The sequence below is a fragment of the Aulonocara sp. 'chitande type north' Nkhata Bay genome, linkage group LG16, assembly GCF_057382095.1.
Source record: "Aulonocara sp. 'chitande type north' Nkhata Bay isolate Kocher_YH1m ecotype deep benthic linkage group LG16, A_spYH_male_GT1.1, whole genome shotgun sequence".
In the NCBI taxonomy this organism is placed as follows: Eukaryota; Metazoa; Chordata; class Actinopteri; order Cichliformes; family Cichlidae; genus Aulonocara; species Aulonocara sp. 'chitande type north' Nkhata Bay.
The window spans coordinates 27,857,918-27,883,083 of NC_141359.1; the positions used below are offsets into that span (position 1 = coordinate 27,857,918).

The 25,166-nt window shown below is 39.1% G+C and overlaps 1 protein-coding gene across 2 annotated transcripts in view; it reads left to right on the forward strand.

Annotated features, from left to right (window-relative positions):
* abca12 (ATP-binding cassette, sub-family A (ABC1), member 12) overlaps positions 1 to 25,166 on the forward strand; it is a 57,354-nt gene that overhangs the window by 9,815 nt on the left and 22,373 nt on the right. The window contains exons 19-48 of one of the 2 annotated variants that reach the window (XM_086265909.1): positions 324 to 2,918; positions 3,917 to 4,029; positions 4,273 to 4,331; positions 4,524 to 4,672; positions 5,735 to 5,865; positions 6,081 to 6,223; positions 7,534 to 7,701; positions 7,876 to 8,090; positions 9,147 to 10,076; positions 10,265 to 10,371; positions 11,510 to 11,616; positions 12,633 to 12,832; positions 13,096 to 13,172; positions 14,017 to 14,147; positions 15,017 to 15,181; positions 15,827 to 15,991; positions 16,167 to 16,368; positions 16,679 to 16,818; positions 17,409 to 17,528; positions 17,682 to 17,772; positions 18,335 to 18,514; positions 19,002 to 19,317; positions 19,915 to 20,029; positions 20,316 to 20,645; positions 21,034 to 21,103; positions 21,209 to 21,343; positions 22,252 to 22,410; positions 22,505 to 22,688; positions 23,281 to 23,499; positions 24,160 to 24,356. In XM_086265909.1, coding sequence (XP_086122035.1) covers positions 324 to 2,918; positions 3,917 to 4,029; positions 4,273 to 4,331; positions 4,524 to 4,672; positions 5,735 to 5,865; positions 6,081 to 6,223; positions 7,534 to 7,701; positions 7,876 to 8,090; positions 9,147 to 10,076; positions 10,265 to 10,371; positions 11,510 to 11,616; positions 12,633 to 12,832; positions 13,096 to 13,172; positions 14,017 to 14,147; positions 15,017 to 15,181; positions 15,827 to 15,991; positions 16,167 to 16,368; positions 16,679 to 16,818; positions 17,409 to 17,528; positions 17,682 to 17,772; positions 18,335 to 18,514; positions 19,002 to 19,317; positions 19,915 to 20,029; positions 20,316 to 20,645; positions 21,034 to 21,103; positions 21,209 to 21,343; positions 22,252 to 22,410; positions 22,505 to 22,688; positions 23,281 to 23,499; positions 24,160 to 24,356 — 7,913 coding nt within the window. The remainder of the gene's footprint in view (positions 1 to 323; positions 2,919 to 3,916; positions 4,030 to 4,272; positions 4,332 to 4,523; positions 4,673 to 5,734; positions 5,866 to 6,080; positions 6,224 to 7,533; positions 7,702 to 7,875; positions 8,091 to 9,146; positions 10,077 to 10,264; positions 10,372 to 11,509; positions 11,617 to 12,632; positions 12,833 to 13,095; positions 13,173 to 14,016; positions 14,148 to 15,016; positions 15,182 to 15,826; positions 15,992 to 16,166; positions 16,369 to 16,678; positions 16,819 to 17,408; positions 17,529 to 17,681; positions 17,773 to 18,334; positions 18,515 to 19,001; positions 19,318 to 19,914; positions 20,030 to 20,315; positions 20,646 to 21,033; positions 21,104 to 21,208; positions 21,344 to 22,251; positions 22,411 to 22,504; positions 22,689 to 23,280; positions 23,500 to 24,159; positions 24,357 to 25,166) is intronic. The other variant, XM_086265910.1, reaches the window with a different exon arrangement.

Sequence of the window (25,166 nt, forward strand, 5' to 3'; positions counted from 1 at the left end):
GATTTACGCTGTTCTGTTACCGTATGTTTGTTAAATAAGTAGCTACAGTGAGCTGCCTGTTTAACAAGCCAATAGGAATTGCTGTCGCACTGCCTTTTTGTAACTAGTAGCCTACAAAAAATGTTTTCTTAATGCGTGCTAGCATAACATGTTTGTCAGCACTTTAGTTTGATTACCATGTTTTTTGTAGTGACAACAACATTTCGTATTACAGTTAAATAGAAACGCTCAATTCTCTCTGTTATTTTTAATGTTACACATGCATTGCTTTCAGGACTTTATAAAGTTGGCATGTTCTGTTTTACTCTTCTGTTTCTCTGTAGCTGGCTCAAAGGATCTGTGAATCTACTGCAACATGTGTATGGTGAAATATATACAAATGAGACAGCTGTATATTTGAAACAGGAAATCAAAGGAGGTGATGCCCTCTCTGATTACCTGATTAATCTGATGTATAACCTGGATGAATTCCTCAGTACAATCTCCAAGCTTCCCAATCAAAACATCACTAACCCAGCTACCATGACTCTAAACATTCATGCCCTGTTAGAGTCCACGGGTTTGTCATCACTTGTTCCTCTGCTCAGCCAAGAGTCTCCACTTAATGCCTCCACAATCCTTGCTGTAGCCTCCAAACTCGGCAGGTTAAACCAGCATATTTTTACCTTCAATGAAACAGACCCAACCTTGCCTGAACTGGAAAAGCTGATAAGGGAGTTCCTCTCTTTGGAGGGTAACCTCACATTGTATCTCCCAAACATCATGGGACACACTCTGCTTACCTATTCTGATTACTTCCATTCTGATGAAGTGGACAGTCTCATAAAAGCAATTGAGCCTTTCACCAACCAGACCTCAGTGGGTTTTGTAAAAGCCATCATCAGTGCTGTGGAGCAGTTCAAGACAGTGATGGACTCTCCAAATGGTGACCCAACTGAGATCATTCTTGGGTACGTCCGTCAGATTCAAGAGTTTGTGGTTTCCCTCTATAGGCTACGAAAAATTGAACATGTCGTGTTACCAAATGGCCAGTACAGCACGGCTCAAGTCACTGACCTCCACTTGCTTTCCATGGACTTTCTCAACCTCCTCACACCTGAGAGCCTGCAGAACCTCACTCAGGCTGGACCAGATGCTGCCCAGGACATTGTTATCCAGAAATTTGTAGCATTCCTGCCAAAGGAAATCCAAAGTGATGCTGCTCAGTTTCTTCAGGATTTCAAGGCTCTGCAGAGTAATATAACCAAATGCGCAGCAGGCGAGGACTGTCTGGCTGGATTTTCAGAAATCTCTAAATTTCTGGATCAGATATTAGACATGATGTTCACAGCCAATGGGACTGTCACCATCAAAATTGGTCCATTTGGTTTGGGGGATAAAGAATATGAAAACATAGCTTCGTTGGTTTTCTCATTGCTCCTGTCACCAAATGATACTGCCGCTCTGGAAACATTCAAGCAGACCCTCCAATTCATCAAAGTGGTCATGAATACACCAAATGTTACCGTGTCCGATGTCCAGAATGCCCTTACACAGACAAACCTAACCATTGAGGACCTAAATGCTATTGCCGAGCTAGCTGGAGCTTCCAACATAAATAAACTCATGTCAAATATAATCGGGATTGCAAATGTTGAGAGCTGTTTTGAACCCCAGAATGACATCATGGTAACAACCAAGTGTGTTACGGGACTCATAGATATGTTCAGCAGCTTTCTGACACAGGTACCTTCTCTCCATAACAACACAGACATCCTCTCCCTCATCCCTGTAATTGTCAATAAGACTATCAATGACTTCACCCAAGTTAACTTCAACTCCGGTCCTAACATGGTTCTTGTAGACAGCTTGAATCTCACCCTAACTAATATCAAGATGAGCCTAGACCAGAGCCACCTAAACACTCCAGAGATCATGAATGAAATAGAAGTGGTAGAGGGTCTGATACAGTTGATTGCCGACATGCAGCCAGTAAACACCTCCCAAATGACGGACCCTGTGCAAGTCCAGACAGTATATCTAAAGCTTATAGAATGGTACTTGAAACGGCTGGAAAACATCACCAGCGATAGTGCAACCGCAGAGCTCCTTCATCCTTTCTTTTCCATCACACAAATGCAAGTGGCATTACAGCTAGCACAGACAAATTTCTCTTTGTTTGTTAGTGACAAGGTCCAGTTCCTAATAAACAGCCTCCAAGGCCCAATAGATGGCACCGTTGTGACTGAAACTGGCCAGACAGCAATTGAGATTCTTCAGCATCTGTTGGACTTAATAGAGGTCAACCTTGAGTCATGGAATAACACTGAAGGCTCTGAACAGCACTTCGATGCAACCATTCTGCATTCCATGGCGCTCCAAATTAAGCAGTACCTTGGTCTCATTGAGAAGTGGATGACAGAGCCCGATGTCGCATTGCTCCTTAGCAGTATGATCCAATGGAAAAACTCCACCATTGCCACCCCTGTGACAGATCTCCAATACATCCTGCAGACAGTGGAAAATTTTCTCAGTGATGATCAGCTGGCCTACCTTTCCATAATAAACAATATCACAGAGTCTCTAAGCAAAGCTGTGATGGTGGCAGAGCAACAAGGCCTACAGGATGAAAGCTTCATAGCTGCCATTGTAGAAGTAGTGCAACATGTTATACAGATCCCAAACATTACTGTTATCCCACTGTCACAGCAAGATTTTCTGGAAATTGTCCAAGAGTCAGTAAATCTCATTGTCCAACGAAACATGAGCTTCGCTTCAGCTAAAAACATCTCCATCGTCATCCTGGAGAAAGTTGAGAGAATCATCCAACAAACTGTACCAGAAATGGTTGCAGAATACATGCTTGGCTCACTCAAGTTTGTAAAAACATATTTTGAGACCATCTCTGAAGCCAATGGACAAGACAGCCTGAATCAGATGTGAGTTTCGCTACTTTACTGTACACAATTACCATAATTTTGTAACAGAAGGGGCTCGAATGAGTACTCTTTAACAAATATGAATCATTTCAAAATAGCTTTAAGAATATGGATTGCTTTAAAATAATGCCTCACAAAAACTAATATATGATGTATTAAATGTAATAAAGCATTAGATCAGGGGTGTCAAACTCAAATACACAGTGGGCCAAAATTCAAGACTGGAACAAAGTTGCGGGCTAACGTTAATATTTATTGAAAAAAAAACTTCCTCCAGATATAAGAAGGAATCTTTTCTTATGGACTTAAATAAGTTCTGCTGGAAAACTGAATATGGGACAAGCAAAGCTTAATACTAAACAATATATATATTAGCTGTATAATACCAGTAGGCCAGCTCTAATAATAATTTGGTATGGCTTCGCGGGCCAAATGTAATTAGGCTGCGGGCCAAATTTGGCCCGCGGGCCAGAGTTTGACACCTATGCATTAGATGAACTAAAAGCATGCTTTTGATTTACTATAAAAAATAAACAAGTGCAGTAAGTATCACTTTGCTTTTCCAGCACCCAAAATTGCTTCAAATTAAAGTTCTTAATATATTTTTAGCTGCAACAGATGTTTTAGTCTATTTTTACTCTACAAAAGTAGTCTGTAGTAATACTCTGCTTTCAACCTATTGCAGTTCTCTGTGAAATTTAACAAATCTGATGTTTAATTTTTCTAAGGAAAATTTATAGGTCTAATTGTAGTTTAGATCTTGTCCAAAAGTTCTCTCTTATATTTTATTTTTATTTTTGTCAAATAAAAAGGTTATTTCAGGTACTAGGGATTTTACATGTACTTCTAATCCTTATTAATGCTCTGAGATAAAAATAAATAAATTAACAGAATGATTGCATGCATGCAGTTCTATTCTATGCAATCATTAGAGAACACAAAGAACATTTGATAAGACTTGTTAAGATCTGAAATCTTGATTTGCTTTGTTTCCTAAGAATTTTCAATGAAATGAAGACGCTGCAGAGCCTCCTGTCACAGCAATCCCCAGTCCAGCCCTACATTTCTGCCCTCATTAACATCACTCAGGTTATCTTGGAGTATGGCCAAGGCAAGTCAGCTTCTTAATACCACTGTAGGTGGACTGCATGTTAAATCCTGATGAAATCTGATTGAGTGGAGGTCATATTGTGCACTTCATCATTCCGGCATTTATGCCAAAAAGCCTAAGAACAAGAGTAGATCAAAGTACCACAATGCTTCTGATATATGTTGTAAGAGTTGGTCGTTCTGCTTGCAGTTCCACATCCACGAGGCCTGATGTGTGAGCACATTTTTTTTTTAATGATTTCAGGTAACATGAACCTCTGGGCAGGCTTTGAAAATGCATCAGCACAACAAATCATTCAGCAGGTAAAATGTCTGCACTTTTATTTTTATTTTATTATATGTCCGGTAAAATTAGTTTAACGTACATTTATATATTGAAAACATAACATCTAAAAGTGTTCAATTTAAAAATGACATTTAATTAATAATAATTTTATTAATAATAAAAACATCTCACGGGACTGCACACTTATTGTTGACACTTTTTATTATTAGTTGGGCAAACTTGTGAGCATGTTTTGGCCACTGGTTGCGGAAGGCACTGGCTCACATATGACTGCTCCATCCCTGGAGGCTTTTACTCAACTTGTTCCAGTCCTGGAGACCATATTAACTGGGAATGCAGACCAAGACACATGGAACAAGTAAGTGTAATTATCAGTGTAATGGTAACAATCCAAATGGCTTGTTGTTATACAGCAGTTTGATATTAAATTGCATACCTGATGTGTGTAGGAAGTAATTTTGTTTTACAGTTTACATACACTCATCATGGGCATAAATTTCATGGCACTTTCATGGCTTTTAATAATTTCTTTGAACTGTTGTTTTTCCAGAGTGTAACGATTGTACTGTGTACATTCTTATCCTTTTGATAAGAATCTTTGATTAACTTTGAAAAACAGGAACTGGGTGCACAAGATTGAATAAATATATATTTATTTCTATTGTCCATTTAACCCCAGTAATATTTTTGTTAAATGTGCCTTGGGAAGTTGCACCTCAACCAAATTTTAGTAGCAATCAATAAGCTTCTGGTCATAATTCTGGCTGGATATTTAACCACCTATCTTGGCAGAATTGGCAGAGTTCATTCAAATTGATGGCAGCAGCCTAATGTTATCCTGTTTTATTCATTCCAAAAACAATTTTTTTGTTTGGCATCATTCAACTTTTGGAGCATCAAAGATTTTGAAGGTAGTCCTCCTTCTTCATTATTCCATCTGTTTTGTTTAATGTATCAGTAGCAAAACCCCCATGATCCTATCACCAATATGCTTGAAAGCTGATAAAGATTTCTTAGGTTAGAAAACCTTTCTTTTACTACTCCAAACCCATTTAATGTTGGGGTGTCCAAATAGCTTGTGTGACCATAAAACATTTCTTTAGAAGGCATTTGACTTTTTCATTTGGGCAGCAACAGATTTCAAGATGTGTCAGTCCATGGCAATATAAATCTGGCTTCACTGTGGATAGTGATGTGGTTTCCAGTTCATGGCAGCCTTGAGTATTGGGGGTTTCCAGATTGATCTTTGAATCTGCACTTGTTTATATATGTAACAGTTCAAAGAAATCGTTAAAAGCCCCAAATTACCCTGATGCCCACGATAATTTGACAGTAATTGTAACTTGCTTCACAGTAAAGACTGCCGCTCTGTTCTGTGATTACCCTAAACCATACCTAATATGTTACTAATTTGTTACAGGCTTCAACAGATGCTGGGAACCCTGTTGTCCACCCTTGAAGGAACAGAGTTATTGGACAATTTAATGTCTGTTATCCCACAGTTTGAAAAAATGGTTGGAACTTTAGTGGAGAACATCCAAGCTGGAAATGGTGAGAATGTTAAGGAAGAACATATAGTGCCAGCTTTACTTTTATTTACTTGTTCTTTAGACACAACTTATGACTAATGCAGCACATGCCAAGTAAGAGATAGTCATTTCCTGATATGTCTGCCACTTTTACTAATGTGCTGTATTGCTGCTGTTTTGTTTTGTTTTGTTTTTTCAAAACTTGTGGGTCAAGCCATTTTGTCTTCTTCTTTTCAGTGATGATACAAAGCCTTCAAATTCCCATCCTGAACCTGATGAGAGAAGCTGCACAGTCTTTGAACAACACTCATTACAATTTTTCTGAAGTCCTGGAAAAATTTCAGGTTGCCATTGAAAGCACAGTGCGGGCGGCTCAGCAGGTCAGTGTTCTTGAAAGAATGCTTTTTAGACTTGCTGTATCATTCGTGCAAGTGTCTCCCTAGTCATCTGCCGGTATCTCATTTATGGAAATGTTTGCATGTGTATGTGTGTGCGTAATTGCACACAGCAATGTCTGTCTTCCTTCCTTCATCCTTGACAGAAGTTAAAACAGTGAGGCTGTGAGGTTTTTCTCTCTCTCTCGCTTCTTCTCTGTTCCGCTTCTCTGCATCAGAATTTGTTGAGTTATTTAACTTTCGTCAGAGTTAGACAGATGTAGACAGACAAGATTCTGATGCGATGACGCAGAAAACATTTAGCTATGGCTAACATCAGGGTAGAGTTGTTGACTATATATAAGCTTTGATATTTTTTCTTTTGTTATTTATGCCAGGTAGGCATTATATAGTCTTGCTGAACCACAAAATAACACACACAATAACAACTTGTCAGCGTATGACCCCCAAACTCGACTTCTAAGTCTTATAGTATATACTGGCCAGTTGATAATATCAACATATTTTGCCTAATCCAAGATACCTGTATCAGAATTGGTCTTTTTTAAAATGTTTTTTCAGCCTTGACTGAGAGATATTTGAAACACATAACTTTATTCATTGCAGGACAACTACTGTTGCGCTTGTTTGCAATGTGCTGCTCTCTTAAACTGGTGTGGCAGTAATGACTTGCCTTTTGAAAGCTGTATGTATATACTGATATCACTTAAATATCTATTGAGTTAATATGTTGATATAGCATTTCTAGCAGCTCTGTAAGCTTACTTAAATTAGTAGACTAAAATAAGCTAAAGGGGTAGTTTAACTTAATGTAACTTGAAAACAGCTAACAAGGAGAGAGGATACCTTTATCCATAGGTAACATCTCAAAAGCTCACAAATTGACATAAATTACAAACCATAAAATCACAAGATTATATTAAGCACATCTGCTGCTGACTTATTGACTGTACAGAAACAAGTATTGGTGTGTTGTTAATGCTTTCCTGGCATCAGTGCATATTTATGTATTCATATCATGTTAATTCCTGAAAATGCTACTGTTAGATTTGTTATTATAGCCTACCTTAACATTAATCCCTGTAATAGACTTTTGACGTGACAGAAACAGTTGCTGCTTTGTAAATACATTTTTTTTTAAAGAGCAGCTTGCTTGTGGGTGTGTACCAGTCTATTAAAAGTGAAAATATCTGTGTGAGACTTCTGACCTTTTCCTCATTTCTTCGTCTTAGTAACTGAACAGGTTTTTTCCAGTGCTTATGAAACACGTGACACATGTTTTTGTTTTGTTATAGGCTAATGGCACCTTGGAGTGCAGTGAAGTTCTCAAAGTGTGGGAGACAGTCAGTGAGGCTGCAGGGTTAAGCCCTAACACCATGGCTGTGTGGTGCAACATCAGCCTGAAGCCTGTTTTGGAGGCCTATGCTTCCGCACAGAATCTCTACTCCCAAATGAACATGAGTGTAAGTGTAAAAATGTCAAATTAAGTACTACTTAATTTCACTTGATAGTAAAATATATACCGCATTCACACTTGCAAGTACAATTAACAGTTTTACCACTTGGGGTCAGTGTTGACGCACGGAGAAAGTTGTTGATTGCTAATGGTCCCTCTCTGCTCTATGTTGTCTTTAAAGCAGATGATGGGACCAACCAATGTGAGCGACACAGCTGCTAGGATTGTAGAAACTGTAAAGTCACTCTACCAAGTCAACATTAACAACGTAATTGTGATAAATCAGTTTGTCATGAATTTCTCCAACCACATCTCAATGCTGGTAGAGCAGTCTATGAGTCCTGAGGAACAGCTTTACTGGCAAAACCAGCTCCAAGACATGCAGTTGCAAAACAGGTGAGCTACAGTCAGATAATTTCACTGCTATGTGCAGTGACCATGGTTTGCTATGTTTTAGAGGAAATGTTTTTTATGGTCAAAATGGTCAATCCATCGAATCACTAAGTGACTGTTGATGAGACATCACATCTAGCTGCATTTAGACTTTCAAAACTTACTTGAGGAGCAAACTGTTTTTATGACCACAGCAAGTATGAGGAATGAGAATCGTGTCATAGTTTTAAGAGTAATCCAAGCTTTCAGTAGATCACAATCGCAAGATACAATCATAACAAAATGTCGTACAGCCACGTTAGAAACCCCCTGAACATGGTATCTGAATGTGGAAATGTTCTTTACATTCCCACTAAATTCTGTTAACAGTCAATTTAATTTTTATAAAGAACCACAGAAAATGACTCACCTATAGTATACATGAACTCACCATGAACTTGCCACTCCATTTGGTATAACAGCATTATCCACGATGCTCCAGTCAAACCAATTTGATTCATACGTAATTACACAAGGATGTGAAGTGATCACATTTGCATTGAACTTGATTAATTTAATGCAAGCCTGCCTGAAAACTGGCAGGCTTGCACAGATAGCGGCTTAACTACAATTCAGCTAGCCGAGACATCCTCTTAAAATTGATTTCCATTTACAGTATATGCCAGCTGCTATAATGAGACCAGCGTGGTGATAAGGATCACATTTTGCATATCGCAGGGAATCAGTCAGGTCTTACTACATAAGTCATAGATCAGTGATCACAGTGGAAACACTCTACAGTCTTTTTCATCAAAGATGAAATGGGAAAAGGCTGATGAAGAGGAAATATGTCTTCTTTCTAAATCTGAATGTTATATCTAATCATAGTATTGAAAAGACCAATTCAAAAATCCGTTTCATTATATTCAGTGAGTATTTTGGCTTTCCAATAATCTCCAGATTTTGAACTCATGTTTATATTTTTTACATGAGACAGCTTACAGAGTCACAGTCACATAGACCATGTTTGATGTACTGTGCTGCTTAACCTGACATTCAGCCAAATTCTTTATTCTACAGTTTGTCTTCCATCAAAATGCTCTCAGATGAATTGCATAATGTGGCCCCCGCCTTGCAGCCCTACATGGAAGCTCTTGTGAACGCTACAGGCTACATCCTGGACAACTATCAACTACTTCAACAGAGCACATCAGCCGAGGAGCTCCTCAAAGAAGCAGCAATGCGCTTCCTTTCCTCTGCAAACATCTCCTCTTATGATATCTTCTCCATCCCAGCAGGGAACACAACTGCATCTCTTTACGACTTGACAACAGAAGTTATCAGACTGATGATTAACATTAAGGTATTTGGTGATGATCCTATGATTTACCAAGTCTTGGAGGAATTTTTGAGATCCAATGACACAAAATTGATAGCAGAGAAGGTGGCCGAGTTGTCTATGTGGTTACACTCCACCGAAGCATCTGGGCTAGACCTGCTGAGTGAGGCTCTGTTCAGATCCTATGACATCGTAAGGCCTGTCTTGTCTGCCCTGGCCAAGATGAACACAGACATGCAAGCAACGGTAGAGCTCCTGGAAGACTTAGTAGGAAACGTTATTGCTATGTTTAGGCAGTTGGTAAGCACCGGTAATGTTCCAGACCCAATGGTCCAACATTTGAGTGACTCAGAAATGACAGACGGTTACCACACACATTTGGTCAGACGCAGACGTGATGCCTCATTAATGATGACAACAGACCCGATGAATGACTTCATAGACCTGTTCTACATTGACTACCCAACCATGTTCAAAGCTCTGGCTGTCCCTCCTACAACACCAGAAATTATGGAAACAGCCCATGTGTTCTTTGCCAATCCCGATTTGAGCGTTGTGATGAAGGGAGCTACAAGTGGCATGCAGTGGGGCTTGAATGCCTCTCGAGAAGAGACCATTGATGCTGCACTTGGGGTACTCTCCTTCCTCACTCTCCCTGACGTCTTTGAAAAGTAAGTGTTATTTTTATGTCCTTCATTACAGCTTAAGGTGTGACAAAAAAGAATGTATCTTGTGCACTATGTATGGTGAGATCTATATTTGTTCTAGCTTCTAGAAACTTTCAATTTAGTTTGTTTGCCTTATAGTCAACTATTTTAAAAGCCTCTGTTTAACAAACAGTCCTTCCTATTTCCTGTAGGTCGTCAATGGATCTCCTCAAGAATGTGGTGGATATGCTTCCCGATGCCTTACCATACTCCGCTGTGATTAAAAGTTTCACCAGAGCACTAGCCAATGAATCTCAAGGTAACTCAAGGGCTCAGTTCTTTTTGACCCAATCTGGACATTTACAGTCTTCTTTGTCCAAGAGGAGCATTATGATGAGAAATGCACATTTATTAGTTAAACTAAAGTGACTTTACAATTCTGACTCCAGAGTGAATCTCCTTTTATCCATGCTAAGTCTAATTGTTGCCATGCTGTCAAGCTCACGCTGATGCTTCAGCTTGTATTTACATACCTGCTGGGAAGGTATGTACATATAAGCAACAATCTGCTATTTAGAGCAATGCCACCCTTTTCTTCAGCTTTTATAGCTTTTGCGAGACCACAGCAAGACGAGAATATATTTTGCCAATGCTGTTGCTATTGTATACATGATTAAAGTATTGCAAAATTAATTCTGGAGATATGAGGAATAAGACTTCACACCAGCTTAGCTTGAGCTCCCAAAGAGCCCAAGGCCATATGGCCATTCTCCAGCAGAAAGCCACTCAGCACCTTTTTAAATCTCATTAGCAAAGTAGAATTCAATCACTTATCCTGTCCGCCCTCGCTAAACGTCTCCCCTCGCACTCGCACAAGTGGACATCTATGACCTCCTTTTAATTTGCATCTGTGCTTGTGTGATAATGTTTTTAGTGCATAGAATCACTTTGTAAGCAGCAGCAGCTTCACTTCTCTGCAGCCCTACTCATATTTACTCATACACACACACACACACACACACACACAGATGCACTCACACACAGTGCACTGTTGTAATTGCAAAGGCCTGTAGATGTTTAGCAGCCTGAGATTAAACATCAACATTGTCTAATTTTGGACTAATTAAATATTCTGTCATCATATCTTGCTGCCTGAGGTGGTGCCTTTCTTAGGGCTTGTCAGATGTGTTTTAATGCACGACAGCATCTAGTACTGCTGGCCCTTCTGGCCCCATCAGTCTAGTACAGGGTTTCACTTTAAGCACATCATTTGCTGCTTGCTGCCTGATGACGATGCCCCGTAATGGTGCAAGTTGTAATGAAGCCCAGTGGGATGTCATGTTATTCTGTCACCTTACAGACCTTACTCCCTAAGACTACAAACTCTAATAGCATCCCTCTCACTTTCATTTTCCCCTTCCCTTTCTTGCTTTCTCTCTCTCACTCACTGTTCACAGAGAACCTGATGCTCGTGCAGCAGATCATCAAAACAGCTAGTCAGCTTTTCCAGACCCTCCCAACAGACCCACAGTTTAAAGAAAATCTAGACCTCCTGAGATACCTGGTTTGTGACTTAATTACTCTGATTGCACACATTTATCATTAAAACAAAATGTAAAATAATAACTCACAACTGAAAATTACAGATGCTCGCTGCTTCAAAAAGCAAAACAAGTGTCTAGGTTCTTTCTTATAATTTAGAGATTAAGATCGTATGTGAGAAATTGGTAACACGATTAAAAAGTTGTTACTATACTTGAGATTCCCAGGGTTTTATTCCTTTTACATTGTGGAAAATACTTGAATATAATAGGTTGCATTGTGTGCTACCAATTAATAATTTTTATTTGCTTGGAAAACTTGGCATGCCAAATTTGTTCCTGCTGCACGTTCCATTAGCTAACCCTGGTTATGTGATAGCTTGTAATTCAAAACCTGGTTGAGAATCCTAATTACACTAACTAAAAGGTAATTATGAGGTAAGTCATAATTATACATGCTGTTACATCCCGAAGATGAGGTGGAAGCAGTGTGTTTCCATGGAAAACACTGTGTGGGTTTTTATATATTTTACTAACAGATGATTTAATTAGAACTACTTAAAATGTATATCCTTTTGTTATTGCAGACCTCACACATATAGTCTCACTTGCGCTGTATATACCTATGGAAATATAGTTTTTAATTTGATTCTTTATTTAGCTGAAGCCTACCTTCCCAGAGAGACCTGTGCAAACTTATTAAACTGCTGAGTTTAATAAGAAGCCACAGCATTGACATCAGTATTCCACAAAAATAGCACTGAAACACTTTGAACAAGCCCTGTTTTTTTAAGGCTAATAGTGAAGCTATCTCAAATGAATATCACAGCAAAACGGGTAATAGACACGCCTGTCCACCATGTACATTTCACACTTGCCTCTCCAAAGTGTGAAATGTACACGTATGCAGAAGTTGCAGTAAAGCAGAGGGAGTTTTTTTTTTTTCAAGCAAACATGAAAATAATCATACTAAAGGGTTTAAACAGACATGAAAATCAAACTCGTCATTGCACTTCATAATGTGACTGATTTCTTACAGGTGTGTTTGTTAGAGGATACAGAGACTGTACACCTCCTGATGCAGAGCCTCAACATAGAGTCCGGTCAGCTTTGTCACACTTTCTTGCCCAGCCTAGAGGTCATAATTGAGGGTCTGGTGATGAACACAACATCTCTGGTTGATATCTTCTATCAAACTGTAATTGGGGACCCCAGGAGCTACAATGTCCACACAGACTGGTACAAAGATGTCATCATACTTCTAAGTTTTTATTTCAATGGTTTTCCTAGCAGAGAGTAGCACTTTCTTCAAAGAAAGCTGCTTTTGCAATTGACTAGTGGTTTATCTACCATTTAATTTCCAAAATACGTTGTATCACTGAATTGTCCAAGCTCTGTTTGGATAGTATTGAGGTCTGGAAAATTACATTTATATATATATATTTGTATATTTTCATTTATTGCTCAAATTGGGTTTGTCTGTTTTCTGTTTGTGATAACAGGTCTAGTGTGCTGAGCCAAAATCTGGGCTTTAACATCAGCAGCGTGAGCTCTCTCAACATTAACGGCACTTCCTCAAGTGAGATATTTCTTTATGTTGCAATAGTTTAAGAATTTTGCACCTTAAAATTTTTTATATGGAAGAAGGAAAGTTTCTAAGTAAAATTATATATACATTTTGTCCTAAATTAGGCGTATTGTGACCGAGAAGTATATTTCGAACTGTCAGAATTAAAAATGTAAACTTTTAGTCATGTATTATTATTTGTTTCTTCCTTGTTGTAGATATTAAACAAAATACTAATTTTAGCTCACCCTTCGCTCATTTCCATCTGATGCCACCACTTTGTCTTTCCGTTGACCAATTTTTCCACTGTTCGTATTTGTTGCTCGTGTAAACATCAAACCCACCATCTCACTGAGTGTGACTGGCTTGAAACCAGGTCTATATTTTTAAACATGTTTTTTCAAAATATTTAAAAACATCTACGAGGAATTGTGAGGCTCCTGCATTGATTAGACAGTGCCTGTGTTCCTCTGGATGTAGAGTCGGTTGTCTGCCAGTCAGAAATAGTTGGAGTTCAACCCCTGGCTTCCCCAGTCTGTCAAAGGGTCTTTGGGCAAGATCCTCAAGCTGCATATTTCTCAAATTGCATGTGATTGTTAGTAAAATGGGCTTAAAGACATTCAATAAAATCACCATATAAATGTGTGCGTGACATTCTGGGCCTTTGAGTATTTTAGATTCATTGTTTATAGATAAGCATATTTTAGAGGCAAATCAAATAATGTAAAATAAATTTTAATGAACAATTTGTAACTTTCAAAATCTATTTGTAATTTTAACTCTTAGAAACATATACAGAAACAGAAGGAATCAACTGGCAATAATTGATCTGTTTTCACTTGACATTTTTTCACAGGAGTGATGACATTTGGTGAGATTCTGAAGAATAAAACAGCTTTTGTTCTGGACGTGCAGCAGTACATGGATTTGGATCCAGCAACTCTTGACCTCCTAATGAACAGCACGCTCTCAAACAACAATCTAGTGGTAAGCAAAGACAGCTTGTGTCACTTTTCAGTAAATTTGAATACACACAACATTGAGTCTATAAAAAAATCCAGAGTCGGTAAGACTGCTTCAAAATACCACAGCTTTAATATAGCTTTGCTTTTTAATTATTTTATACAGTACATTTACAACAAAGCTTAAAAACAGGTTGTATCTTTAATGTTGTAGGGAACATTGCAAGCCTAATGAAAATTACTCAGTGACTGGTCACTGTATTTAGAAGGTTTCTCTCAAGCAGACGTACAGCAGAGCAGAATAAAAGGCTGCTTTCTTAATGTCTTTGACTGTGTAATGCAGATTATGTAAAAAAAAAAAAACTACAAAGAAATCACTTAAATGGAGTTTAGCCAGCAGGAGGCAAAACATGCCTGTCTGCGCATACATAGGTGAGTAAACTGACAAAATAGACTACTAAGTGGCTGCCAGTGACATTTGTGACTTGCTCATCCTTTGAATTGGAGCAAACTCATTTCCATGATTGTGAACATCTTTAGTGCGGTTTAAGCATCTTTCAGGCTTTCACCTTCATGAAGCCTCATAGTATTTTTTCTCTATACAAAACTAATGTTAATAAGTATGCTAGACAGTGTCTTTTTTATTCATTTATTTTTACTAAATGGGACAGAACTCACACCCACTATGTTTCCAAATGCCTCACCAGTACAGGGATTTGAAAGTCGGCTGCCCACAGAGACCTCAGTTAAACAGTGTGGAAATGCAAATTTGTTATTGATGATATATATGTGCTATAAGGCCTGTATTTTTGTGCATGACATGCCTCCTTCCTTCTGCTCCCCTGTTGGTCATATAGGCTGGTTCTTTAACTCTCTTCATGTTTTTTGGAACAGATCCTGTCCTGGCTGGTGAACCTGCGTCACTGCCCCTCCACACCACTCGCAAACATGGAAGAGGCTGATCTGATGAAGACCTTCTGCTCTCTGTCTGTTGAACAGTGGTACACATTGTCACTGCTGATGACTCGACATCTAAACGTTGAACAAGTGTTATACAAAGTAAGGCTTTAAGTCTATTGTTAATAATTGTTATGTAAAAAACCACAAACTCACACAGGGACACACAGACACGGATACACACACAAAAAAATGTGGGAGTTCTGTCACGGCACATAAATGTGTCTTCAACAAAGAAATTGTTTTTGTTGGGCAGTCACAAAACACGTTTTTCCAGGGTGTGTTTGTTTGAGCAACGTGAGCCAGAAAAAAGGCCTTTGTACAAGAAAATGTTTGTTTACTAGACAAACCCTTTTTCCCCAATACACACCCATGGCAGAAAACTCATACAAGGCTCAACAAAGTGTAGGCCAGTAAAGGTTAAATGCAGCATTTTATCTGTTTGACCATGAAAGCTCATTTTAGTTACTTACAAAATTTGTTTTATTTCATGATATCTAATTTTTGATTGTGTCTTTTACTCCTGATATAAAACTTGTTAAAGATGCACAACCTCGGCTTACATGAAACTTTCCCCTGTGGGTTTTGGTGGCACGATAGTAGCCAATCACCGAAATGAGTTATTTGTTGGGTGTTATACTGTAGTGGTAGACCGATGTTTTCAAAACCCTGTAAATTATTAAAGACAAGAGAGGCAAAAAAGTGTAACAGTGATTAAAGTGTGTTTAAATGTTTTTTTTCTTTCAGATGGTTTTGTCTGACGACATACAGGCCGTGGTGGGAATCATGGTTTGGGTGACTGAGGCTATAACAGACATGATGGACAAGATGCTTCCTGCCATTAACCAACTGCAAATCTACCTGAACAACATCAAAAACCTCAACCTGACAGCCAACAACCATTTTAGCCAAGTGAGTTCTTTTAACTGCTCCACCTTTACTGCTCTTTATCAATAATATATTCATGTTTGTGAGATCACTCAAACTTACACCTAGCCCAAGCAAACAATGTGAATGATTCAGTTCTCTGCTGCATTCACAGTACTGAATCAGATAGTAAGTAACAGCATCATGGTTTGTTTTTTAGCCACATCCAGTGAGGGAGCGGAGGTCCACCACTTCCAGCGCAGGATCATTCGTTACCCTTTCTCGAGCGCTGTGCAGCCATGGCATCAAGGTTCTTTTTGGAATCTCCAAGCTGCCCCTCGTCTCAGATTCGGACCCTTCCTTTACCAACAACCCACAGAGGGAGGAGATGATTGAGAGGTTCAAGATACCACGGAATGCCAGTATGTTCTGAAGGGAATAGATTTTAAAATGGAACTCTGTCACCTCTGCATTCATGCATATTTGCTCTTGATTCACACAGTTCCATTACAATTTTTTTTTTTTTTTAGTTTAAAACAAGGATATCTCGCTAAAGTGCACAATTTCAGTAACTGTGATACTTTTCAACAAGTGGAGAGCAATTCTAGCCAGTTGTTGAAAAGCTGTTATAAAATTTGGAGCTCCTGTGACTTTGCATGTCGGGCAAAAAAAGCCTCCTCCACTTTAGAATGCTGTATATTTGATCTGCTCCTCTTTTGTGTCTTTGTGTAGCTCCCTTCTGTATGAACATGTACCTGGACATGGTCAACACCACAGGAGGAGCTATTGCCTGGGCCTTCCTCAAGCCAATGCTGATGGGACAAATCCTGTACACACCCGATACACCCAGCACACGAGCCATAATAGAGAAGGTATATAATATAAAAGAACAAATGCATCTAAAGTCAGCTCTTGTGCTCCATGCACACAACAATAGACTGACGGATTGAGTTTAGTGGGAACCTTGCTGACTGACAGTATTGTGCTGCTTTGCTGTTTAAACTAATTATGTACTCACCTGCCAGCAGCTGCGAGATCATGGCTGGCCCTGTGTATAGTCATCTCCACTTTCTTTTCTGATCCGTTGTCCTTGTTTTTCACTTCAAACATTTTAACTGGGGATTAGCGACTCCGTGACCTTCACGAAGTTTATGTTCTAATCCTTCAAAATCCCTCATCTGAGGCCTTTTTTTTAACTAGAGTTATTATCACTGCTATTTCTAGATATTTTTTTATTTAGTTGATTTTAATTTTTTAATATTCATTCACCCCCAGTTGCATGTAGCAAACAAGAAATATTTAAATTTGACAAGATACACACTTATTTGTAGGCATCGCCATCTCCAGCTGTAGTTCTGTTTTGAGCGAGTTTGACTTTGTTTTTTTGTACACTGCTACCTTCACAGCTTCATACACATAACCAACTATTTTACATGTTCTTGTCTGTCCTATCACTGCTCAGGCCAATGCCACCTTGCAAGATTTTGCAAATGCAAGGCAATATTCAGAAGACTGGATAAAATCCTCCAAGTACCTCGTTACGTCTGCGAACACACTCAAAAAGACTTTGCCAATGCTGGAGGTATGAAAACTCAAAAACGTCGTCCTTGTATCTGATTATTCTAGCTGGCTTGCTGTCATATGAAAATATAGAGATAAACTATGCAGTGGTCTTCAACGAGTTTCTGCAGCTGAATCTTGATTTCGTCTTTTCCACTCTCTCTACCTTCTGCAGAATTCCCTTGGCAATCCCTTTGTGAAGAACTTCATTCAGATGCAGACAGGCATCAATGTAGACAGAATGCAGGAGACACTCAGCAGCTTCTGTAAGTGAGCATTTGAAGGTCTTACTTTTGTAAGCTGCATATACCACGTTTACCTTTACATTCCCATCTCGCTTATTACTGGTAAAATATCCACACTTCCATAGAAGAGGTGAAAGATGAGACTTTACAGGAAGCATTCGATTTATTTCTGCGTGGATTTCTTAAGCTGTTTCTTCTTGAGTCACTCATTTTTTCCCAGGTGTGACATTCACATACATGTACACTTAATTTGATCACTTGTATTGTCAGACTGTGTCTTTTTGAGTTACCATATAATAAGGCAGAGCATTGCCTGGAAGAGGCAAATAGTTGCTTCTGTTGGCTGGCATAAAATTTTTATTAATGTTAGTGCATTGTTACAGCCAATGTGTTATAACCCACCACTTTGATAATTACATGGTACGAATAAATTATTCCACCTTTATTATCAAATGTACTCCACAATTACCACATTATTTCTGAGCTGCGATGTAAAGTGGTGCACTCTATTGCCATCAAAGATAAAACTGCACCTGGAGTTTTAATCCTGTCACTAAACTTCTAAATCTCATTCTTTTCAAAGCTAACATGACGCTGATGCTGGAGACGAACAAAGAGATAGTGGATCACATCAACACCTTATCCACCTTGATGGTTGACATCTCTTCCTGTATCAAGTTTGACCGATACCGTGGCTTTGACTCTGCCGACGAGCTCAACAGTGCAGCGCAGGAACTTGCCAAAAACCGTGATCTCTATGCAAGTGAGTAAAAATGAGTTGAATCTCTGTGTGAAAGGATGAGATCTACCAGACTATGTCACGTGTATCTAGGACCAGCAGTGGTTTCTAATCTGCTTGAGTGAAAGTTAATTTCAGTTGATCTAAAATTCCTTAACAGATGAAATTATGTGTATGAGAACACAACTGACCTAGAACAGTGTAATGCTGTAGAAAAGAACTGTGATATCACCTTAATAATAGGGGAAATTCCAATGAGTCACCCATTAGGCTCAGAATACCAAATGACTACAGCTCACTTTTACAGCCACTCAGGTTGTTATTGTGCCTTTCACGGCCTTTTCTCAAATAGTTTCTGGGTTAGACACTAGTGCTTTCTCTAAAGGCTGTTGATAATGTATTAAGATGAGATAGATACAAGGGATGTGACCCTGCAACTTTGTATTTAGGGTAATGAATTACGAAGTTAGTTGGGTAACCTAACAGTGAGGTTGTACAATCTGCCCTTCAGGTGTGATCTTCAAGCTTCCCAAAGATGCAGACTCATCCAGAAACAAGCGTGAGGCCACAACCTCTCTGCCTCCCGAAGTCAGCTACACTATCCGCATGCATATGGACAATGTAATGCGGACTGACAGAGCCCGGAACCCGTTTTTTGTCAAGGAGTCGTACATCTCAGCCAGAAACACAATGCGCTACAACCGGGGATTCATCTACCTACAGGAGAGCATTGACCGAGCTATCATTGAGACACAGACGGGACAGAAAGCCAAAGAGACAGCCGTGCAGCTGCAGCCATTCCCATATCCGTGCTATCACCGGGATGAGTGAGTTCCATAAATCATGCATTAATTTTCACATAAAATTTGGTAGATAGATATATGTATGTATCTAGTCCAAAGTTTTTTTGGCATCAATATGCCACATTTTGTCCAATAGATCATGCTCAAACCTAATATGTATGCTTGCACTTGCCTTCAAGTGTGACATAAGATACTCCTGATATCTCTTACAAGAAGAATGAGCAGGCCACAAACTCAGCTGGCTGCCTTGTGACCAGCTATAAGATGTAGTGATCGTTGCTTTTCCCTCATTCTGATTTATTACTCAGTTGCACAATTTCTGATATGATAGCTGTGAAATATGGATATTAAATCTGTACAATGGCAAGTACTAAAAGCCTGTCTATGAGGCTCCAGATATGACTGTCAATAAAATAAAAATACAGTAGAAAGGCATTTATTTGTGTAAATAATACAAGGATCGGAAGATTCCTGGCAGAATCTGCAAACTACCCCAGTGTTGCTCTTCCGCTATCTGTCAAGTCAGTGACTGAATGATAGGCGTTTTCTTCTGCTGCTGCTGACAATGATTGGACGTTTTCAAGGAATTTGATTGACAATTGCCATCTCTGTATTCCCCAGGTACCTGGAGGCCATCTCTTTTGTCTTCCCTATCATGCTGATGGTAGCCTGGGTGTTGTTTATTGCTGATTTCGTGAAGAAACTTGTGCATGAGAGAGAACTGAGGCTGCATGAGGTAATGTTGTTTTTTTCCCTGAAAGAAAAAAGTTTGCTTTTCTTTCCAAAAAGTAATTAGTCACCCACAGTCATTTGTAAATACAAATTATTTCTGGTAAACAGACAGCGTGATAAGTTAAAAAGAAAAACGTAATTTTATTGTCTTAGTCATGTAGTTCCTTATTTTGTTTTTTCACTTTCAAAAATTCCATTCCATATTTATTGACAGGCACCACTGGCAAAACAGGCACAGGATGTGTTTTGACAGTTTCATAAGTTTTTTTCTCTTCATGTTTTTCTCACAGTACATGAAAATGATGGGAGTCAACACACTCAGTCACTTCTTTGCCTGGTTCGTGGAGTGTTTTATCTACCTGCTGGTGACTATCATCATCATGACACTGGTGCTGAAGCACGGCAAAATCCTGCCCAACAGTAACGGTTTCCTCATTTTCCTGTACCTGTGTGACTATGGCTTGAGCATCTTAGCCTTCAGTTATCTTGTCAGCTCCTTCTTTGACAAAACCTACATCGCCGGCCTGAGTGGCAGCCTGCTTTACATCCTCTGCTTCTTCCCCTTCATCATCGTCACCGCACTGGAGGGCAGTCTAACGCTCATCCAGAAGGGTGCCTTGGTAAGGCTCCTGTGAACCTCATTTGTCATCATTAAAGAATATGAAACTCATTTGTATACCGTGTAATAATTTAAATACCAAGTAATGTAATTTGGTTTGGAAAGATAAATAATGTAGAAGAAGATATAGTGACAGTTAGTTTCATTTGAAAATGTTGTTTATTCTATCCATTTTAGAACACGTGTTTTTTTTGTTTTTACAAAATGAATGATTTTTTGTTTGGATTGTCTCAAAAAAGTCACCCCCAATATGGAGCTATCTGCATAAACAGACACACACACATATATATATGCATATATACGTGTGTGTGTGTATATATATTTTTGCTGCTCCTTTTTCTTGCTTGTCGTTTTGCATCCTGTCTGATTTCCCTCTGTCTTTTTGACAGGGATTGTTTTCCCCGACCTGTTTCAGTTACGCCAGTCAGTACATGTCTCGCTACGAGGCCCAAGGAGAAGGTACAAGCATGTAGACATCTGACTACCATCAAGATCTCTTTGATATGTGAGCTAAGTGAATCAGTGAAAGGCAGCATAAAACTTTCATTATGTTAACCTCTTTAGGAATTCAATGGAGCAACTCATACTCCTCGCCCATTGCTGGAGACACAGCCTCGTTCGGTTGGCTGTGCTGGCTGATGCTCTTCGACTCTATCCTCTACTTCACCATTGGGGCTTACATTCGCACAGTGTTTCCAGGTAAATTGGGGCACAAAAAAAACAAAAGAACAAATTTATTACATCTTTCACTCAGCTATTGATGCTGATGTCCTGTGGCCATTTTAGTACATCAGACATAGTTTGTCAAGCCGATCATTATTATTTATTTATGTTTTAGAGTTTTTGTTTGCTAGTCTTTTTTGTCAGGTCAGCTGATATACACACTAAAATACAAGTGTAGTCTGTCAATCATAAAAGTGATGAGAAAAGTGGAAGATTGTTGGGTTTTCTCTGAATCTATTATTGTACGATCTACCGTACAATATAAAGCGCCTTGAGGCGACTGTTGTTGTGATTTGGCGCTATACAAATAAAATTGAATTAAATTGAAGAGTGCATTCTTCTTCATGGCCAGCAGGGGGCTGGTTGCATAGACGTCTATGGGAAAACAGCTCTCTCCTCCCTTGATGCATGAGTTTGTGTTCTGGATTTAGCATGATGTTCATTTTGTAAATTGTGGCGTCCATCTGTTTCCTAGTGTTTGATAGGTTGCTTCTGTATGAGTTTCCCTGGCTTCCATAGTGGGATCCAAGCTTGCATGCTTGGTTTCAAAAAGATGGTGACAGCAAAAATTTTAAGCTCAAGCCTTAAAAAGATAGCACTGTGCAACCAATGGATAACAGTGGCTGTGTCCATCTTTTATATACATCCTATTCTTAAAGAAAGTAATAGAATTAGAATAACACAGGTTAGAATTCACTTATAGGCGAATGTGTAAGCGTTGCCTTAAAATATCAAGTGAAGTGTACACTAATCAGTTTCTAGTTGAAGAAAATGCAGGTTGGTTTAGTTTGGTTACTTTGTTTAGTAGTCCCAGCTGTAAATAGGTATGTAAATATAAATATATTGTGTATGTGAGATTTATTTGCAGTTATTTTACCCATTAGGAAAATATGGCATTCCTTCTCCGTGGTACTTCCCATTCAAACTCTCCTTCTGGGCTGACCTGTGCGGTGTTCGACCACAGAAGAATACGGCCAAAGGACTTCTCTTCACAAACATCATGCAGAATGACCAGCTTGCCTTCTCCAATGACAAGGGAAAAGGTGCGTCAAATTATAATGTGGCACACACAGGAACAAGGAATTCTTGTCTGCTGTTAGTTTAATTTACAGTTTGTCTTCTCTGTGTCTCTCACAGGAAAGAGCGCTCTTTCCACCAAGACTGGGGAATACTTCTCAGAGCTCCCAGTTGGCGTTGCTCTCCATGGTCTCACCAAGACCTATGGTGACCAAGTGGCTATTGAAAACCTTAATGTTTCTTTCTATGAGGGCCACGTCACCTCACTGCTCGGTCACAATGGAGCTGGAAAGACTACCACCATGTAAGTGCGGCAGTTTTTTTTCCTTTCCTTTTTAAATACCAGTATGCATTTGACCACCTTGTATACACCCTCCGTGGCAGCAAAATGATCCAATTTAAAATGAGATTTTGTGCATCCCTTTAATCATTCCAAGGCTCGGATGCTGACAGGGAGATTGTTTTGTCCAAATCTGGCACAGCAACTGTGGTAGCGATTCGCCTGACGGGTCTCATCAACTAGAGCACTTACATTTACATTTTAAATGCGACTCATTTTGCTGACGCTCTTATCAAGGGCAACATACAAGGAGTGCAGTGGCAGAATGAGATTTAACACCACTGAAAAAACCAAAAACCAAGAAGGGATTTTATGCCCTATGATATTTTTGAGAACAATAAGTCATCATTTAAGAAGAAACTGCCTGGGAGAAAATACGAAAACTAGCAGATAGGACAAAAGGAAAAGGCATTTTCAGCTTTTCAAGTGCCACCTAGTATATGAAAAGTCTTTTGAGCATGTTCTGTCATTTATAACTTGATCTGAGTAATAAAAATCGAATTTGTTTATTCATTATTGTGAATTTTGTTAACAAATGCATGTATTCTTTGTGTAGGTCTCTCCTTACTGGGCTTTTTGCCCCGTCTTCGGGAACCATAGAGGTTTACGGCAGAGACATGCAGACAAACATTGAGAACGTTCGCAGGGAGCTAGGAGTCTGCATGCAGTATGACGTCCTGTTTGATCACATGACCACCAAGGAGCACCTGCTGCTGTATGGACAGATCAAGGCCCCACACTGGTCAGACAGAGAACTGCATGAACAAGTCCGCACGTGAGTGACCAGAGCAGGAAGCTTGATATGCTCAGTGTATAAAAGGACGCTCTGTTTTAAGGATGATACCTTGGTGATATATTTTACCTGTTACAAGGATTCTCTTTGCAAGCTGTTTTATATGTACATCATTAAACTCCGTCCTTTGCTCAGTTAAAGGCATGGCCCTCAAATAAAAAGAAAATATGTGCAGAGGTTACGAGACTTTCATAAGAAATAATTGCCAGTGCTTCACACGAGTGAAAGGTTATACAGGGGTAATTTGAAAATCAGTAATGGCTATATAGTGTATTTCCAAGTCTGCAGTAAAAAAAAAAAAATTGCATCCCTGTTGTCGTTGAATTGCGCTCTTATTTTAGTGTTTTAGAGCTGTCAAATATACCATGTGCATCTGCAGGAAAACATGAGCAGAATACCATAAAACTCTGAGTTTTAAGTCGCTTCATGTGACTTTTTCTAGATGGTCTTATATGAGCAGAATAGTAGTGAATTTAAAGGCAAGAACAGTTTCTCTCTCCTGGTTTCAGGAAATCTGAAACCCCTGCTGAGTAACTGATAGAAGTGATTGAACTACAACCCACAAACTGGGTTGTAATGCATTGAAAAAAAAAAGTTAGCATGTGCTCCATCCTAAATGCTTTTCATCGACTTTGCTCCCAGGATCCTAGAGGACACGGGGATGTATGCTCACAGACACAAGCGGGTGGGCACCCTATCAGGCGGCATGAAGCGCAAGCTGTCAATCTCCATCGCCTTAATAGGGGGCTCTCGCGTGGTGGTTCTGGATGAACCCACTACAGGAGTCGATCCCTGCTCCAGGCGCAACATCTGGGACATTGTAATCCAGCACAAGAAAAGTAAGTCTGACAGGCACACTCAAACACTGAACGCTGAAATAACATCCCCATGAAGATTTTTTTATCACAGGAAATCTGAGACCTGCACATATGCAGTCTCGGTTGGCCAACTCTAACTTGACATGTCTGTATAAATCGCTGGTTTTTGTAGTTTTATTAATGCGCATCCTCATTTCTCCTTCCTGGATGGTGACAAACGGCAGGTGCAGTGAAAATATCTCACTTGTCTGAGTTACACTGACTCAGTTTGTTTTTGAATACAATTTAAGAACTGGTTGATTGCTTTTAAAGCCCTTTAATACCCACCTGTGTACCCTTAAATAACTCATATACTAAATTGTGTATATATATATATATATATATATATATATATATATATATTTATTTATTTATTTATTTATTTATGTATTTTTTTCTTTTCTTTTTTTTAAATCTGTTGTATTTGTCTATCCTAGTCTTTGAGGGAAACACCAGAAAGCCATACTCGTTTGAAGCACATTGTAGCTCTATTTTCTAACACAGTACGTATGTGTGTAGCTCATACCTTTTTAAAACTACCCTTACAGTCCAATGTAAAATCTCTGTAGTACATAAAAAAATAATTGCACTGCATTTGTGCATTGTTAGTATTAAAAATGTACAGACAACCGAAAGTCTCACACTAGGGTTTTTCCTCTGAACACGCACCCTCCTATCTGTTTTCTAAGAAACACGGTGGGCAACAAGCTGTGAACCTGCAGGTTGCAGCTCACTGCAGGACTTTTCTCTGCTTTGTTTTGTGAATGGACTTTAGCGAAGCATAATTTTAAT